At 44.6% G+C, this 18719-nt stretch overlaps 1 protein-coding gene across 1 annotated transcript in view; it reads right to left on the bottom strand.

The window, feature by feature from the left end:
* CTSE (cathepsin E) overlaps positions 1–5515 on the bottom strand; it is a 15957-nt gene extending 10442 nt beyond the window's left edge. The window contains exons 1-4 of the mRNA XM_003792325.1: positions 5448–5515; positions 4628–4784; positions 3917–4034; positions 2846–2967 (exon numbers count right to left, since the gene is read on the bottom strand). Coding sequence (XP_003792373.1) covers positions 2846–2967; positions 3917–4034; positions 4628–4784; positions 5448–5515 — 465 coding nt within the window. The remainder of the gene's footprint in view (positions 1–2845; positions 2968–3916; positions 4035–4627; positions 4785–5447) is intronic.
* Between the last annotated feature and the right edge of the window lie 13204 nt (positions 5516–18719).

Below are 18719 nucleotides of genomic sequence, written 5' to 3'. Positions count from 1 at the left end.
CATCCTTGTCTCATTCTTCTTGAGGAAGAAGTTGCCCAATAATTCATCATTAAGTATAAAGTTTGCTGTGGTTTTTTGGGTACATATTCTTTATCAGATTATGGAAGTTATTTTATATTCCTAGTTTGCTAAGAGGTATTTTTTTTTTTGAGGTCATGAATAGATGTTGAATATTATCAATAGAAATGATCATATGATTTTTTTTCTCATTTTATTCCCTAATGAGATAAATTCCTAGAAAGAAATGATTCTTGATTGGGATGTATTATCCTTTTATATATCACAAGGTTTTATTTGCTAGTATTTCATTTAGAACTTTTGCATCTACATTCATGAGAGAGAGATTAGTCGTAATTTTAATTCTATGTACTGTCCTTTTCAAGTTTTGTTATTAAATTTATGCTGGCTTCTCAAAATGAGTTAAGAAGTATTTTTTCTTTATCAGTTATCTGAAAGAGGTTGTGTATAAGACTGATATTAATTTTTTTTTTTAGTGTTTAGAAGAATTTACCAATGAGGCTATCTGGGTCTGGAATTTTCTTTGTCGAAAGACTTTTTTAAATAACAAAATCAATCTTTAAAATAGACATTGAAGTATTCATATTTTCTATTTTTTGTTCTTTTGTCATTTTTGGTATGCTGTATTTCTCAAGACATTTGCTGATTTTCTTTCTTTTTTTTTTGAGACAGAGTCTCACTCTTTCACCCTGGGTAGAGTGCCGTGGTACCATAGCTCACAGCAACCTCAAACTCTTGGGCCCAAGCGATCCTCTTGCCTCAGCCTCCCCAGTAGCTGGGGCTACAGGTGCTTGGCTAGTTTTTTTCATTTTTTTTAGTAGAGATGGGGTCTCAATCTTACTCAGGCTGGTCTCAAACTCCTGAGCTCAAGGGATCTTCCTTCCTTGACCTCCTACAGGGCTAGGATTATAGGCATGAGCCACTGTACCTGGTCATTTGCTATATTTTTAAAGTTATAAGTTTATCAATATAAAATTATTCTGGATATCTTTAGTAATGGATTCTTTTTCATTTCTAATATTGTCAAATTGTACTTTCTTTTTTTAAATTTTTATTTATTTATTTATTTATTTATTTTTTGGAGACAGAGCCTCAAGCTGTCCCCCTGGGTAGAGTGCTATGGCATCACAGCTCACAGCAACCTCCAACTCCTGGGCTCAAGTGAGTCTCCTGCCTCAGCCTCCCAAGTAGCTGGGACCACAGGCACCTGCCACAATGCCTGGCTATTTCTTTGGTTGCAGCTGCCATTATTGTTTGGCGGGTCCTGGCTGGATTCGAACCCGCCATCTTAGGTGTATGTGGCTGGCGCCTTAGCCACTTGAACCATGGGTGCCGAGCCTGTACTTTCTTTCTTTTTTCTTAATTAGTCATGTTAGAAGTTAACCAATTTTATTATTCTTTGCAAAGAATTAGTTCTTGGCTTTGTTAATTTTCTCTATTATATGACCCATTTTTCTCTTTATTATTTCTTTGAATTTGATTTGCTGGTTTTTTTTTTTCAGTTTGTGTATTTTTCTTGTTGCTTATTTATCGCTCGAAAGCCTATAATTTGGCAGCAGGTAAAGAAAGTAGATATCGAGTGGTAGAAAAAGGGCCATTTATAACCTGTGAGGTTGAAGGTGTACTGGACTCTTAACATACCCAAGCCTCCAACCTCAATGACAGGGTGTCCTGAAGCATGAGCTGACACTTTGTCACGGAGGTAAACATGCACCTGGCCCTGGAGCCAGAAAAACTGAAGGAGAAAACAATTGAAGCTAGTGTTGCTATGGGTGTGGCTGCTGCCCCATGCCAGCCAGGTATGCCAAACAGCGGACAAACTAAAGACTTACTTCACTTTCCATGCAGATTTCAGTCTGGTTCTCAGAGGTTATTATGACTATCAGTTTGGGATGGAGGCTTCTAAATAGTTATTTGTACTTTTATGTATGTATGATATATACCATGTGTACCTGTATTATATGATGGATACATGTATACACACACATAGTTCTAATAGAAAATATGGTGCATTATTTTATCTATATGTTTTAGATGTATGATATTTTTACATAGATAGGATATTTATGGTTCTGGCATTTTTTTCACTTAATCATATGTCGTACTCCCACCCACTTTGAAGGAATGTTGGTGAAGGCTGAGCCCTGTTGGCCTTGGGAATACCCCAGACCTGCACCAATGCTCAGCAGGAGTAGGTCACTTTTATTTTCCACAAGGCCTAGGCAGATATTGCTGCCTATTAACCTGCATAAAGTACCCGGGCAGCACCAAGGCTTCTCTGGTTCTCTGTCCCCACATTTGTCTGACGCCTAAGTTGTTAGACCCATAGGACCTTTGGTCAGAGGGAGTTTACGGAGTAGTCCATGAGCTCAGCACTGACTTTGGCCTTTGTTTTGACAAACAAAGGGATACTGCCTTGTCTCTGTGGTTGGACTTTCATTTCATACCTTGCCCCTTATATTGGTAAACCGAGTCCCTACCTTGCCTCTTGGCTTGGGCTTCTTCATTCTTCAAGATGGAGGCCTGGTCTTGTCTCTGAGGCCTGGACACTGGTGCTCCAACTGTAGACCGTGCCCCATACTTTATGCACTGGGCACTGCTTCCTGAAGGAGTCCCTCAGAGATGCCCCTCTAGGGCCCAGCGTGTTAAGCAGATTCACCCACTGCTACCATCTCAGGTGGGGAGTGTTCTCCCTCTTTCCCCCAGAAACTTCCTCCCACCCCATTTCCATCTATTCCTGAGACCAACCTGAAACCTAAGACCTCTGATCAACGTTCTGTCTTTCAAGTTTCTGGCCAAGAGAAAAAAGATGAAGAATTGTACTCACCGAGACTCGGTCGACTCCAATGATCCCAGAACAGCTACCAGTTCCGTATTGAATGGAGAAAGTTTTCCCTTCCAATCGAGTGTGAGTGTTGGACTGGGAAGGGCAGAACTTGGCATGTTTCTCTGGAAAACAGAGTAACACTCTTGCCTAGGCTTTTGGCTCATTGCCTTCATCCCTGCCCCCAAACCCTACAGCCCCAGAGCTGCCGGGGCTCTTCCGTCAGCTGAATGGAAGCCCTTAGAAAGGCCAGCTATGACCCCCTAGTGAGCAGGTACATTTCCCTCATTAGTCATAGGTGTGGCCTAATTGGGAACCAAATAGTTGTCCTTGGACAAACACAATTGTCCACAATGACCTCATGAAGTATACCAAGATAAGGACCATTTATTAGGCATGAGTATGATTTCTGCCACCAAGTGTGGGTCAGAGTTTGGTTTTCAAAGGAAACTCATGGATAAACCATTGCCACCTCAGGAAATGACTCCCAACCCTTCACAGAATCCATGGATACCTAACCTTGAGGTTTTCAGAGACACTGTGTCTCTGGAACTTGTCCTATATCAACCAAGGTCTTCTTTTTCAATCCTTACCATACCCTCTGAGTTAAATGGACCCACCTGAGCCATCACGCCTCACCAGTCCCTCCTTTGGTGCACTGGGAAAGAGGCTACCAATCTTCTTGAGGCAAGTAGACAATCTGCCCGAGAATCCGATCCTTCCCCCTCACCTACCCAGAAATACCCAGTGAAACGGAACTTCCCCATATTCCTTTGGGGGTTCCAAAATAAGTGAACCATCATGTCAAAGATTTCTCTTTTCAGTAGCTTTCACCCTATTAATTCTGATTATGATGAAAGTTGCTATCTTGGATAGCAGCCAAATTTTAGCTCTCTCTCCTTGGCCTTAGCCTAGCCCTATTTCTGCTGGAAGCAGTTCCAGGGCAGCCTCAGAGATGAAAAAGGGAAGCTGGTGTGGTAGGGATGGCTAGCCTTTGAGAACCCCAGCTCCCCTCCCCTAGCGTACCAGGCTCTGCTGGAGCTGTTCCCTGCTGGGCCTTTTGGCCCCACTTACTGCAGGCTCTGCTCTTGCAAAACGCAGAGGGGACCCAGAAATCGGGGGAGCCAGTGTCAAAGCAGACAGTGAAGTTCTGTGGTGGAGAGCCAATGGAGATGTTGCCAAAGTATTCAACCTGTAGGGAAGAGAAGGAAGGAGGGTTTGGGTGGTGGGGAGGGATAAGCATGCTCCCCAGGGGACCAGAGGCTGGAGTGTAACAGACTGGACCTTACAGAGTCTGGAAGAGGCGAGACTGGGAAATAAAAGGTAAAAGGAGCAGAGGCAGGACCGTGAGGGAGGAAATCCAATCAAGCCCCCTGGCTTCTTCATTTGATTTTACTCGCATTACCTTGATTTCCTAACTACATTGTTAGCAAGGCAGAGGATGAAGTAACACGTCTGGTTTACAGATCAGGAGACCTGGGCTGGGAGAGGCTAAATGTCTCAGGTCACAGAGCTAGCCGGCTGCCCAGCGAAGAGCAGAAGCCCGACCTTTGGTGCGGGATGTTTGTCACCTTCAGCTTTCCTCCCACAGAGAGCTCTACACATGTGGGCACCTTGGGGCCTGTTTAGCCAAGTTCACAGAGACCCTGGGAACCAGTTCATATGGGTCACCCAAGCTAAGAAATGCACCACAGCCATCAAGCTGCTGAGGTGGCACTGGCTACATCCCGAGGCTGAGCGTCCCTCCCTCTCCACCTCCCCAGCCCCTGCCCCAGGATGCCTCACATCAAGGTAGTTGGTGAGGGGCTCCTTGACAGCCAGGGCCATTAAGCAGGAATTGTTCTGCTGGGTCATTTCCAAATCCAGGGATTTGCAGAACTCAGAGAGCTGGTCCGGTTCCTGCAGCTTCTTCCGGAGGGATGGATACCTTGTGAGGGGCACCCTGAAGACAGAGCCCAGGTGAGGGAGGGGTCTTGTGCCTCCCTCTTCCTCCCTCCCCTCCTTCCATCCCATTTCTTCAGTGGTTAACTAGAAATGGTACAGGAGGGGACTTGCAAGGCAACACACTGGGGTCTGGCTGGAATCAGCGGCCTCTGCGTCCTCACCTGTCTGGCCTCATTTTGGCCCTATGGACTCCTAGAATCTTAGAAAGGAAATGGCTGTCCCTCCTGGAAACTTGTTCTTTGAGATCTCTAGGAAAATGGTAGATGTGGGGTGGTCTTCAGTTTTACTTGAACCCTTTGAAGGGCTGATTTAGAGGAACAGAAAAACTCTTGGGGACAGCAATGGTCAGTCCCTTAGGGAAGTACTTGGGGGCTTTGAGCTATAAGTCACACCTGCAGGCTCCTGCTCTGTAGCAACATGAGGAGTTCCTTGGGGCTTGAGCAGGCACCTCATTGGAGGCAGAGGCCGGGGGATGCCTCGTTGTGGACTGGAGATTAAGGCCATGCACAAGGGGGGCACTCGTGACCCTCTTTGCAGGGATTCCCACAAGCCCTCAGTCTCTTCTCCTCATTCCCCTATCAGTTTCCCTCTTCTAAAGCAGCCTGAGCTGGGGGCCGGGGAACTACCCCAGCTGAACATAATGCTGGGGATGTGGCCTCACCTGTGAAGTGATCCTTGGGCCTGCTCCAAGTGCAGGAGCACCAGCAGCAAAAGCAGGTGCATCTTCATTGTGGTTCTAACCAGTGGCTTCTTCCCCAGCTGCTTCTTTCTTCTCTCCCATGGGCCAGTGGGAACTGGCTCTCCCTAAATCTCACACCTGCCCTGCCCAGCCCAGTCTGAGGACCCAATGAAAAGGCTCTGGAGTCATTAGCCATGCCCGGAGTAAACACAGCCTGTGGAATGGGGCGTTCCTCTCCACGCCTCAGTCCCTTTCCATCCTGCAAGGGGAGTGTGAGTCTGGGGTAAGAATTTGGGGGTCCGTGCACCCTCTGAGCATGAGAGGATTGTCCAAGGTTCAGCTTCTACCAGGCCTTTGCAGCCTACCTGTACCCCCAGAATGTCTGCCATTAACTGAGAGTGAATGCAATCCCTGGTCACTGGGAACCACCCGACTGAACTGTTCTCACTTGTGCTCTAGTTGAAGACTCCGAAGGGGCAGAAGCTGAGCTGATACATATGTGGTAGGATTCTAACTCAAAATAGTTATCGGTTCATTTTCTCAGCATTTCCTGGTCTTTCCTTATTCCCTCAGATGCCCAAAGGCAGTTTATCCTCCTTTGGGGAGGATTTCAAAACAGAAATCAGCACTCTCAAAGGCCCGGAAATGGGGATATTTGGCAGTGGATTTGTGGAGCCAGTTCTCCTGATCCCAAGGACTTGATGGACCAGGGGCTGGGTGTGTATTGTGTGTGCATGTGTGTGCGTGTGTGCGCATGGAGGAGAACACAGAGGTGGCCATGGAGAGTCAAGGTGGGGACAGGGTGTGGAACAGGTGCCCATATTAGTGTGCTAGGGTTGCCATAGTAAAGTGTCACCAAGTGGCTGGCTTAAACAACAAAAACTTATTTTCTCATGATTCTGGAGGCTGGAAGTCCAAGATCAAGGTTTTGCCAGGGTTGGTTCTTTCGAGGCCTCGCTCTTCAGCTTGTAGATAGCTGCCCTCCCTCTGTATCTTCACATTGCTCTTTCTTCTGTGACTCTGTCCAGAGCTCTTATGACTGAGTCCAAACTTTCTCTTCTTATAAAGGATACAAGCCACATTGGAGCAGGGCCCACCTTAATGACCTCATTTAATCTTAATACCTCTTTAAAAGCCCTATCTCCAAATACAGTGGCATTCTGAGGTCCTGGGGGGAGAGGACTTCAACATATGACTTTTGGGGGACACAGTTCATTCCTTAACAGTGCTCAGGGACATAGGATCTTCAGTCTGTCAAGTGGGACTAAGGACAGGGGTGGGGAGGGGTGGGGCTCAGGCCTTAGTTACCCTAGCATATGAAGCCCCTCGCCATCAACCCATTTTGGTGGGCATCTGCCTCCTAAACAGAGGGTGACTTGGATGGAATGGAGGGGTGACAGCAAGAAAAGCCTTTCTGACCCAGATTCAAAGTAATTAGACCCTTTGAGCCAGGATAGCAGAGGCCGGCACCACTGTTACACATGCCAATGCTTCTGGAGGGCACTAGCTCTGAAATAGGAAGTAGGTGGCCTGACAAGCCAGTAATCTGGCAAATCTCTTAACAGCTGTGGGCTCCAACTTCCATCTCTGAAGGTCAAGAAAAACAAGCAAACTTGGAATGTGGAGCTAAGGCAAACCCTTCCTTGGGTCCAAAAATTTGAAAAAGATCTGAAAAAGACTTGAGGAACAACCTAGACCTTTGACCTCTGATCCCAAGGCAACAAAGACCCATTAGTGTTTACCCATTCCTAGGAGCCTGTCTCTTGACCTTTCCCTCCAGGGAAAGGTCCACCCCCTGAAAGGCAGCCTGAGCAGAAGTGGCTTGAAGTTGAACTAATTTGCTTCAGCATTAAGCTCTGCCGTGCTTTGCCCATAGTTGCAAAATCCCCACATACCTTAGTTTTGTCATCTGCCAAATATCCTACCTACATCAGTGGATTTTAAGAAGGATTAAGTCTACAAAATAAGGTATAGGTATGGCTAATTTTATTGTACTCTGCTTTATTGTGCTTGGCAAATACGGCATTTTTTGTAAGTTGAAGGTTCTGGCCACTCTATGTTAAGCAAATCTGTCCGTGCCATTTTCTCAACAGCATGTGCTCACTTCACGTCTCTGCATCACGTTTTGGCAGTTCTCACGAAATTTCAAACTTTTTCATTGTTATTTTATTCATTATGGTGATCTGTAATTGATGATCTTGGATGCAACCATCATAATTGTCTTGGGGCATCAAGAGCCTTGTCTATATAAGACAGCAAACTGAATTGCTAAGAGTTGTGTGTGTTCTGACTGTTCCACCGACCAGCCATTCTCCCCACTCTCTCTCCTCTGGCCTTCCATTGCCTGAGAAACAAGACTTTTGGAATTAGGCTAATTAATAGCCTCACACTGGCCTCTAAGTACTCAAGTGATAGGAAGAGTCACACATTTTCACACATCTCTCACTTTAAATCAAAACCTAGAAATGGCAAGCTTAGTGAGGAGTGCGTGTCAAAAGCTGAGATAAGCCAAAAGGTAGGCCCCTTGTGCCAAATGGTTAGCCAAGTTGCGAATGCAAAGGAAAAGTTCTTGAAATAGTAAAAGGGCAACTCAGTGAATATACCAATGATTATTCTGGGGCAGTGACTGACCCCCCCTTGGTGCTCATCAGGTACCATATTGGCATTGGTAGGTGACTGCTATTATTTTCATGTCTGCTAACATAACATCCATTCTCAAGTATCAAGGTGTAATTTTGGCATCATGAGCTACAGAGAAATCTTCATGAAAGGAAGAACAATCTATGTGACGAGCTTGATCGTTGTATTATTTTAAGAAATTGCCTCCCTTACCCAAATCTTTAGCAACCACCACCCTGATGGATAAGCATCCATCCACTTGGGGGCAAGGCCGTCCACCAGCAAAAAGATTACATCCACTGAAGGCTTAGATGAACGTTAGCATTTTTTTTTTTTTTTTTGCAGTTTCTTTTTGGCCGGGGGGGTGGATTTGAACCTGCCACCTCTGGCATGTGGGGCCGGCACCCTACTCCTTTGAGCCACAGGCGCTGCCCAGGACATTAGCATCTTTAAGCAATAACATACTTTTAATGAAGGCATGCATGTTGTGTTTTTAGACATGATGCTATGGCACAATTAATAGAATACCTTATAATGTAAACATCATTTTTTTTTATAAGTGCTGGGATACCAAACAAATTGTGTTACTTGTTTCACTGTGATTATTTATTATGGTAAGTCTGGAACTGTTCCCACAATATCTTGGTGGCATGCCTGGATGTGGAAGTACTTTTAAAACTGTAACGTGTAATAGGAACTGAAGATCATCATTATACAAATTTTGCACTGAAAGGCTTATCATAGATCCTCAAGGCAAATCTGCTTACACAGCAGATGAGAAAACTGAGGCACAGGGGGGCAAAGCGATGGACCCAAGGGCAGGTGCTTCACTGAGTGACAGAGCTAGGGTTAGGACCCAGGCTGCCTAACGTCTAGTCCAGCCATCTTTCTGCTACACAATTATAGCATCATTATCACTGTGGGTTTTTTGTTTGTTTTGGGTGAGACAGTGTCTCACTCTGTCATCCAGGCTAGAGTGCAGTGGCATCATTGTAACTCACTGCAAACTCCTGGGCTTGAGTCATACTCCTGTCTCAGCCTCCCAAGTAGTTGGGACTACAGGTGCACATTCCCATGCCCGGGTAATTTTTCTATTTTTTGTAGAGATGGGGGGTCTCCTTAATGCCCTGGTCTTGAACTCCTGGTCTCAAGCACTTCTCTCCCCTTGACCTCTAAAAGTGCCTGCATTACAGGCATGAGCCATGCACCTCACCTCGCTAACTGTTGAAATGAGCATAACCATAACCATCCCCTCCTTTTCTATTTTCCAGATCTTTCCCCACACAAAGAGTGGAGTGTTTTGCTGGCCTAGGCTGGGAAACATGCTTACTGCCTCATGCATCTGTGGGTGGTCTGGCCTCTGAGGGGGACTGACATGGCCTGGACTGCCTGCAAGGAGCCTCAGGGTCTGGCTGGATTTTGGAAATTTTGACAAAGGTTAGGAGCCTGGGGACATTTGTTAGAGTTAATGGGATCTGTCCTCTCCAGAAACACCAGGAACCTAAACTGCCCTAACTGCAGATCACCGACTCCTCCCTGCCAGAACTGAATATTGCTGTGGACCATTAGAACACTTTCCGGGGAGCAAAAGCCCTCGGGCCTGTGTGTGGGTCCTGTGAGAAAAGGGAGAGGGAGGAACATTGGGGGTAAAGCATTCTCATGTAATTGTAGGCCAAAATGAGGCATAAGATAGGCAACAATCCAGTCTCTCAGCTATGGGAGAGGGTCTTTGGGGAGAGAGACCCTCAGGAATGAGGGTTGAGGGTTGGCTGGTTGCAGAGGTTTTGTCAGTTTCTGGAACATTGGAAAGCTGTTGGTGGTGACAAGACCCAAATCAACTTCTCCTGTTTGGAGCTTTGACTTCCAGAAGGCAAATTGATAGTGAGAGCACAGGTGCTCAGTGCTGTGCGGAAATCGGCTTGATCGGGATTTGATAGCTCCCAGGACAGAGTGTGTCACTGTGAGAAACCCGTGCTCCACAGCACACTCCGGGGGCCCGTCCCTGGCAACATCACCGGCTCAGCACAGACCTGACCAGCTGGAACATGTTCCAACCTCTTTTTGCTGAAAGTCAATAAAAGAGGGCAGATCCATGGTACTGTGGTGCAGCAGAAAGAGGACTGAGACGGGATGTCTGGATCTAGTTTTGGCTCTGCCACTATCCGGCTATATGACTGCAGATAAATCACTTCTCTCTGAATCTAGTTTCTTTGTCTATGGAATGAAGAAGTTGAGTTGAGGAATAACAACAAGGAACATGTTAGAGGCATAAACCATGCACCAGGCTCGGAGCTAAGGGACTTATATTCAAATCTCATTCCAATCCTATCCAGTGAGTATTATTTTTAAGCTCATTTTACAGATGAGGTCCCTGAGGTGCAGAGGGTTTAAGTATACTCTGCAGGATTCACACCCAGGTTTGCCTGACTTTGAGGGGGGTGTTCTAACCATTGCACTGTGCTGGATGATCTCTAGGGCCTGACAACTAGAATTTCTTCCTGGAAGAGAAAGTTGGGGGCAAGGGAAAGAGGGAAAGGAGGAGAGAAAGAGCAGAATGTCCTGCATAGCGAAAAATGTGAGGCCTTTTTATTGTAAGAAGAGAAGAGTGTGCAGTGGGGGACGTGGAGATGTGAGGACGCACAGTGAGAAATCTCATTTCATGTTTTTATTTTTTTGGTGGGTAGCAAATTTCTTTCTTTCCAGCTTATGTAGCCAGTGTTGCACATACACACAGTTAATCAATAATCATACCATTATTTCACTAACATATTGTAAAAAACAAACTTACCTTTCCATGGTGCCTGCTAGTCTACTGATGAAGTGATACACATTCTTCTAAGTAATCTATTTTTCTCAAAATAGTAATCTCATTTCATGATTTTTGCAAACATTTTCTATTCTGCCCTTAAGGAGCCTCCGCAGGGATCATTACTGTATTGCTGACAGGTGCGAAAACCCCCTACGCGCTCGCTGACGAGTCCCTCACGAGTCCCTCACACATTGAATTATGAGAAATTAAAATTGTAAAGTGAGCAAACTGTTTATTTGTTGTTAAAAGAGAGCACTTGGCAAGAAATGCTTCCTTCTCCATGTCTTGATCTGCTTTGGTTTGTCAAAGCCTCTTGTTTCCATGCAACTGCAGATAACAGGGATTCCAAAGTCCCCGGTATCTTACCGTGTCAAGAATTCAATTAGTTTGTGTCATTTCCAAAACCACTAACAATTCTATTCTAGAAAACTGCCTTTCAGACCAGAAATTGCCACAGCACAGTCAGCAGAGGGCGCAGGTATTGGGGGGAAGTTTCTCACTTGAATATTGCGCGCGCGGGTGTGTGTGTGTGTGTGTGTGTGTGTGTCCCCATCCATACCTGTGAGGAAGAGTGGCTCATGACTCAGGCTTGCCAGAGAGCAGGACTGCACACTAACAACACCAACTTCTGCACTCATTATTGAGTTCAGCTTTGAAAGCAAAAACAAGCAAGGTCTGACTCCCAACTTTGCCGTTTAACAGATGATTGTGTGGCATCGGGGATGTTTGGGAGCCTCAGATTCCTCCACAATAGAAAGCGAAGAATGGTGTTAGGATTCCATAAGACCATCCTCAGGATGAGTGACTTCTGCCATGTGCACTTACTTATCTGTTATTGTATACATGAATGGGCTGAAATACATTCTGAAGGTCAATCATCCTTATGTGCATTTTAATATCTCAGGAACATTACCAAGGCTTCTGCCTTTGCTCAATTCTCATCTGTAATCAAGGGCTTAACCATTAGAAGGCTAGATAATAAAAATACTCTCAGACCTTTAGTTTCCTTATCTGTAACATGAGGTTGTTAGGAAAATTAAATAAAATCATGTTTTAAAATGTATGCTATCTAGTAAGTGCTCAGAAATGATTGATTGAAATTTTATCATAAGAGGAGAGAGTATACTAGGCAAACCATAAACCTGGTTCCTCCCCTTTCACGAGTCTCCACGGGTTCTCATTTTTTAAATTTAGAGTGACAAGGAATCCCTCTGCAGTGTTCCTTTCTCTAATGTTTTACATCCTGCTGATCTTTTGGAATCAGTTTCCATCCTGGAAATTTCTTAAGAGCCCTCAGGGAAGGACTTAAGCTAGGGCTAAGTAAGATAAAGGCAAAATGTTTAACCTCAGGGTGTTGTGTAGGGAGCATTTATCTCTGTTCCTAAAAACTCTTGTCTTGTTCCCAGCCCAGGAAGAGCCCTGGGAGCCCGTGGGAGGAAAACACATATTAAAGATGCAATTAAGATTTTGTCTATCCCAAGGCACTGAGATATCCTTCAGATTTTCCTTTCAGGTTTGACAAGTTTCTTTTATAGGAGAGCCTCCGAATGGGGCCCCATTGCTGAAGTCTTGGTAAATCTGAGGCCCCAAGAGAGTGCCTCCTCAAAAGGGCAAGATACTAATATAGGAAACTCAGAGTTTTCCTGACCTAACTCTCAACATGGACGTGTCCTCTACAATGGCCCAGGTGAGAGATGGTGGCAGCTTGGAATGGAGTAGGGATGGTGGACAAGGAAAGAAGTGGTGGCTGAGGCTTATTTTGGAAGTAGAACCCGTGGGGCAGGCTAATGGATCAGATAGGGATGAAAGGGTGATGGCTGGATTTGTCTGATTTCACACTTACGCAGACTCAAGGTCATTCATACAAACAGCATTGATTGTGCTTGGAAAACTTGAAAACAGGCAACAGTAAGAGTGAGCTAAATAGAATAATTGTATCTACGTAATGGAATGCTGTGGCTCCATCATAAAACAATGAAGAAGCTCTAAAGAAAAGAAGCTCTAAAGCCTTTTAGAATATTCTGTTGGGTTGAAAATGGAGAGTGGTGTGTATAGCATGTATCATTTGTATAAAACAAAAGGTAAAAATATAAATAGCCCCATTTGCATAGAATATCTCTAGGGGAATACACCAAGGAATTGACAGCATTAGGTACCTTTCAGGAGAACTGGGTGGATGGAGGCAGGGTGAGGAGGAGGCTTGTATGTCATTTTGTACTTGTTTGAATTTTGAATTATGGAGCTGTATTCCTTTATTAGTTTTCTCTTGCTGTCTTGACAAATGATCCCAAATGTAATGGCTTAAAGCAGTACACATTTATTATTGTGTAATGTTAGAAGTTGAGTAGGTTAGAAGGTTGACACAGGTCTCACTGGACTAACATAAAGGGACGGGTGTGCTGTGTTTCTTTCCAGAGACTTAAAATCTGCTTCCTTGCCTTTTCTAGTTTCCAGAGGCTGCCTGCATTCCTTGGCTCATGGCCCCTTCCTTCGTCTTCAAAGTCAGTAGTGTTGTATGTCTGCCCTTCTTCTGAAGTTGTGTTTCCTTCTGACCACAGCTGGGAAAGATTACCTGCTTTTAAAAACTCCCATGAATAGATTCAGTTTACCCAGATAATCCAAGCTAATTTTCCCACCTCAATGCCCTTAATTTATCATGTGCAAAGTCCCTTTTGCCATGTAAGGCAACAGCCTATTGACAAATTTCAGAGATTAGATATGGACGTTGTTGGGAGTCCTTATTCTGCCTACCACAGTTATCCACTCAAAAACAATTTAAAATACAATGAAAAATAATGTGTCTCAAACTTTTGGTTTGAGCCTCTGGGTAGTAGCATGTTTACCAAATACAGGGATCAAGGGAGCAGAAACAGGTTGGGGGAAATAGTCTGTTTGGGTATATTAGGTTTGAGGCACCAGTAGAGTTTTCAGGGGTGATATCAGCTTGACCCTGGAGTTTGTGGGTTGGTGCTTATCAGACTTACTGGGTCTGAAGATATATATTGGGGAGTCATGAGCATATAGGAAGTGATTAAAACTGTGGAACTGGCCAAGAGCTCCCAGGGAGAGTTCTTAGATTAAGAAGAAGAGAAACCCCAGGATGATGTTCTGAAGCCCACAGGCAGGGGAAGGAGAAAGAAGCAAAGGAGGCCAGGAAGGAGCAGCGGTGGGGATGCAGGGAAACCACACTACCTCTTCCAGGAGGACTCCCCCTGCAGCGTGAATTTGAAGAGCTTCCAGCCTGCTCTGTCAGCCCCTTTGTTCATTTTGCTCATGGGATGATCACATCTGTAATTCTTTTGTTTTTACTGGTTTGTTTATTGCCTGTCTCTCTTTACTGTTTTGTAAGTCTCATGAGAGCAGAGCTTTGCCTGGCTTGATCACAGCTATATCCCCAGCACCTAGTTCAGTGCCCTGCTCAGCATAGGCACTCAATAAACATTTGTTGAATGAATGAGTGCATGAATGAATAGAAGACAAATTTGATCCCTTTACCCTCAATCCATAAACAAAGAAAATGTCTCTAAATTTGAAAATTTATTGGGGCGGGGGAAGTGCAACTCTTATATATACCACCAACTATTCCTGTGCAGGCTTGCACAGGAATTATCTACTGAGCATCTTAAAAGCACCAGGAAGCACCTCTATGCCATCATTCCCCAGAGGGAGGCATTACCTCTTAGCACAGTGCCTAGCAGCCAGTAAACACTCCATATGTTTTAGCTTTTCCTTTTATTAGTATTCAGTCTTTTAAAAATGCAAATATCCCTGGGGAAAAAATGGCCCATGCAGACATTAAACCTTTAGTTTAAATTAGTTTCTCAACAGAAATAGTTGAGGAAGAATCTTAGGGGAGGGGCTAGGTTGGGGTTGCCCAAAGGGGAAAAGGGTTTCCCCAAATTCTAGGAAATCTAAAGCAAATCTCAATTCCTGGTTTTGCTTGAGGCTCAGGCCTTCACAGCACGAAGACTGCTCTGCAAGCATTATCAGGCACTGGCTTTTCATTTCAGGGTGATACAAGTCTCCCTGAGAGCTGAGCCAAGCAGTGGAGGAAATGAAGAGGCCCTCAAGGGAGGGGCAAAGGAAAGAAGGCAGTGCAGGTGCAACAGCCGGTGACAGCAGCTGCCTCTTCAACTTGGATGGCTCCTTCTCCTGGAACTGCTCTGCCATGAACAGGTAAAGAGTACTGGGTAAGACTGAGACTTTCTTTCAGTTCTCTTCCTACTTGTGGGGAATTTGGGCTCAGTTAGTGTAAAGGGTAGTACTAGGTGGCCCAAGGTGGGTGGGGCATCTCCCCTTTCTTTGAACTGTTTTCTAGCGTGCTGTATATCCCAAACCCCTGAATCAAATACACAGTCTGACAACTCCTTATGTAGACAATGGAAGGAATATTGTGGTTGGAGTATGTCTAAGGCTGTTAGGGAAAGGATTGAGCTACTGGTTTAGTGCCTTCGGCTAAACAGTTAGAAAACTTACAGGCAAATGTATCTTGTTGTGAATTTTCCCCATCTGTTCTAGATCTCAAACTAGATCCTGAATCCCTTAAGCGCAGGACCCAGGCTCTATTCTAGAATTTTTGGTCCCCTAACACTCAGCACAGCTGTTGGACACGAGGATTTGTCTGCACCTGTGCTGAGAAGTGCACTGAGTATAAAATACACCCTGACTTGGAAGACTTAGTAGGAAAAAGGAACAGAAAATACCTAATAATTTGTATATTAGGTTGAAATAATAATATTTTGATATATTGGGTTAAATAAAATTTGCTATTAAGATTGTTTCATGTTTCTTCTCATTAAAATGTGACGACTAAAACATTTTAAATTACTCTAATGGCTTACATTATATTTCTATGGAACATTTCTGATCTGTATTTCCCTGGCCTCCCCTCTCCTGCCCTTTCTTGCTGCCCTTAACCTCTAACCAGACTGGAGACACCCTTCTCCCTGGGTATCTAAAGCCTTCACAATCTTTTATTGGCCAGACCAAGATCTCCTTTATGTTTGTTCAATCAGCGATTATCACACCTTCACAAAGGCATTGCTCATGTGATTTAAGCCTTTTCTATAATTGCACCCTTTTTTCTAGGGTAAAAAAATTCCGGCGGCAGCAAATAGGAGAGGAACTAACTTTAACTGAACACCTAGGTGACCAACTTTACAAATTGTATCTTAAGTTTATTTTATGACAGCCTGGTAAAGTAGGCATTGTTTCCTCTGTTTTTTTCAGATGAAGAAACTGAGACTTAAGAGCTCTGATAACTTGCCCCAAATCATGCCCCTAGTAGGAAGTGCAGGTTCAGGGCTTGAGACCTGGTGTGCCTGACTCCAAGGTCAAGTTTTCCCCCACCAGTAGCATGTGGCTTCATTTTTGCATCATTTGAGATGAGTGTCCAGGGATTCCCCCCACTCACTTGTATGTTCTATTATGCCCGTCCATGGAAGGGGCTCATTAAGGAGACCCTGGATGATTCAGTCTTTATCCACAGATTTCTAAGTTGTGCGAAGAATGAGCCCATCTGGGTACGTTCTGGTCCTGGCATGCCCCTAACTAAGTGACCTAGGATGCGTAGCTTCCCACTGTCATAAAACAAACAAAACCTCCTTTACTCTTTGTGATCCTAAGCCTGCTTAGGTGGGGAAACCAAATTAAGCTGCCCTTGTACATTTTGGGGGAGTGGGGTGGGGACAGAGTCCCAGTATATCTCCCAGGCTGGAGTGCAGTAGCTGTTCACAGGCACAATCCTGGCCTCAAACTTTTGGCCTCAAGCGAACCACTTACCTCAGCCTTCTAAATAGCTGGGACTTAGGTGAATGCCACTGTCACATCCAGCTGCCCTTGTAGCCTAATCCCTAATGGGTTACACCTAGAATTAGAGGGGGTTTTTCTAAATAAGAATTTTTATTAAAAAAGCTGTCTCTAAACCTATTGTTTCCTCATGTCCAGATTTCTATTGAATGTGCTGAACATTAAATTCTGGACAAGGGAGTCCACATGTGGGTGGGCAAAAACCCTCAAGTTCATTTTCAAGGATTAGGGGGTTTTTGATGGCTGCCCACTCAGCAGGTGGTTTCCAGAGCAATTACATATTGTGCCTGTCTCAGGAATTGTGATCTGGTATCATTCTCTAATACCTAGAAATCCTCATTATCTGTTTAGCAGATCAGAGAGGAGTGCCAAGTCCTTTCACAAGGCTGCTCAATAATCCTCCTTGAAAAGCCCGTTTTATAAGAGCGGCATCAAAGCTGGGCCGACCTTAGGGGTCCACTCTTTAAGATTGACAGCCTCTTCCCTTTTCAAAACTGAATGTAAAGAGTGAATAAAGTCCAGCCTGGGGGCTCTTCACAGCTGTGGTACGGATTATGCTAAAGCAGTTAAGCTCCCCACCCATCCCCCCAAACTCAAGCCTTACCCAAACTTCTTTATTCAATACTTGCTGATTGCTGCCTAGAAGGCCTATAAAGGTTAATTTTCCAAATGAGTTACCATTTCTTGTTCCAAATCCCTAGAGGGTAAATTTAAGTGCCCTGCAGTAGTTAGTACTTCTAAATGGCTTTGAGGCTGAAAAGTGATTTTTATCTGTTCAACTAGGCTGAGCCACAAATTAATTCACTTGAAGTCTTTGAGCCTTGATGTTAAAAAAAGAACGGGTTAGGGAATATATCCTTTATCTAACTCCCTTTGAATTTGAGTTCGGGGGGGGGGGGTTTGAAGGTGGCATAGGGGAGAAGGGACATCTATTATTGAGGATTTGAAAGCCGATTTCTTCAGTGTGCCTATTAACAGCAAGTGCCTACCTGTTATTCAAAGCATCCAATGATTACTAGTCAAGAAACCTTGCCTGACATTGTGTAACTAAAAAGAAAAGGAGGAAACACATCAAGGGTTTAAAAACCTATTTCTTAAGTGTGCCTTTTAGCAGCAAATACCTACCTGCTTGTTGTTCGGGACGCTCCCCCACCCCCATCCCCATGACTGTTGGTCAAGGCTCTAGTTACTCTGTAACTGTAAAGAAAACGGGGAAAACACTTAGGATTGGAAAACTTATTTCTTAAGTGTGTCTTTTAGCAGCAAATACCTGCCTGTTGTTCAGGGTGCCTGCCCCATGACTATTAGTCAAGAAGCCTTGCCCAACCCTGTGTAGTTGGAAAGAAAAAGAGGAAAAACATTTTGAACAAAAACCGGTTGCGTTACTGCTGGAAAACAAAACAGACAGGCAAATTCGGAACGATCTTTCAATATGTTGATGATGGAGATGGTTAAGGCATATATGTAACCTCTAGATCTTTCCTGTGAAAATCCGTAACCAAAGACCACCAGAGGGTGACCTCATCTTGCAGGTAGCTGCTTTGATAGGAAGAACAATCCAAAGATGTTTTACCGTTTGGCTAAACCTTGTTATTTATACTCTCTCCCTCCCCAAAGACCATGACCTTCAGAAACAGGGATGATGTCTGAAAATATAAAGGCAAAAATGAATTTAACCAGGTCGTAAAGACGTATTATCGCCCCCAGTTAACAACAGGGTGGCATTTTTAGAAAGTACTGAGGGAAATTTATGTAAACTTTTAACAGGGCCAAGAGCTTTTCAAAGCAGGAAGCACACAGTAGGTACTCAATAAATGCTGAATAAACAGGAAGTGGTGAGGAGCCAATGCTCTGCTGACTTGCCATTCTTGCTGGGCCCTTTGCCTGCTCCCAAAGCCGCTGCACGGGATGTGGGAGAGAGAGCTAAAGGCCCCTCCCTAAGGGCAGAGCATCATTCCTGTTTGGAGGCAAGGCTTGAGATCCTGATCCAGGTGTGTCGGGTCGGTAATAAAGATGAG

The sequence above is a fragment of the Otolemur garnettii genome, unplaced genomic scaffold, assembly GCF_000181295.1.
Source record: "Otolemur garnettii isolate 467f Iridium unplaced genomic scaffold, OtoGar3 scaffold00055, whole genome shotgun sequence".
NCBI classification, from domain to species: domain Eukaryota; kingdom Metazoa; phylum Chordata; class Mammalia; order Primates; family Galagidae; genus Otolemur; species Otolemur garnettii.
The sequence above is the reverse complement of the archived record's forward strand: the minus strand, read 5'-3'. Positions and strand labels throughout refer to the sequence as shown.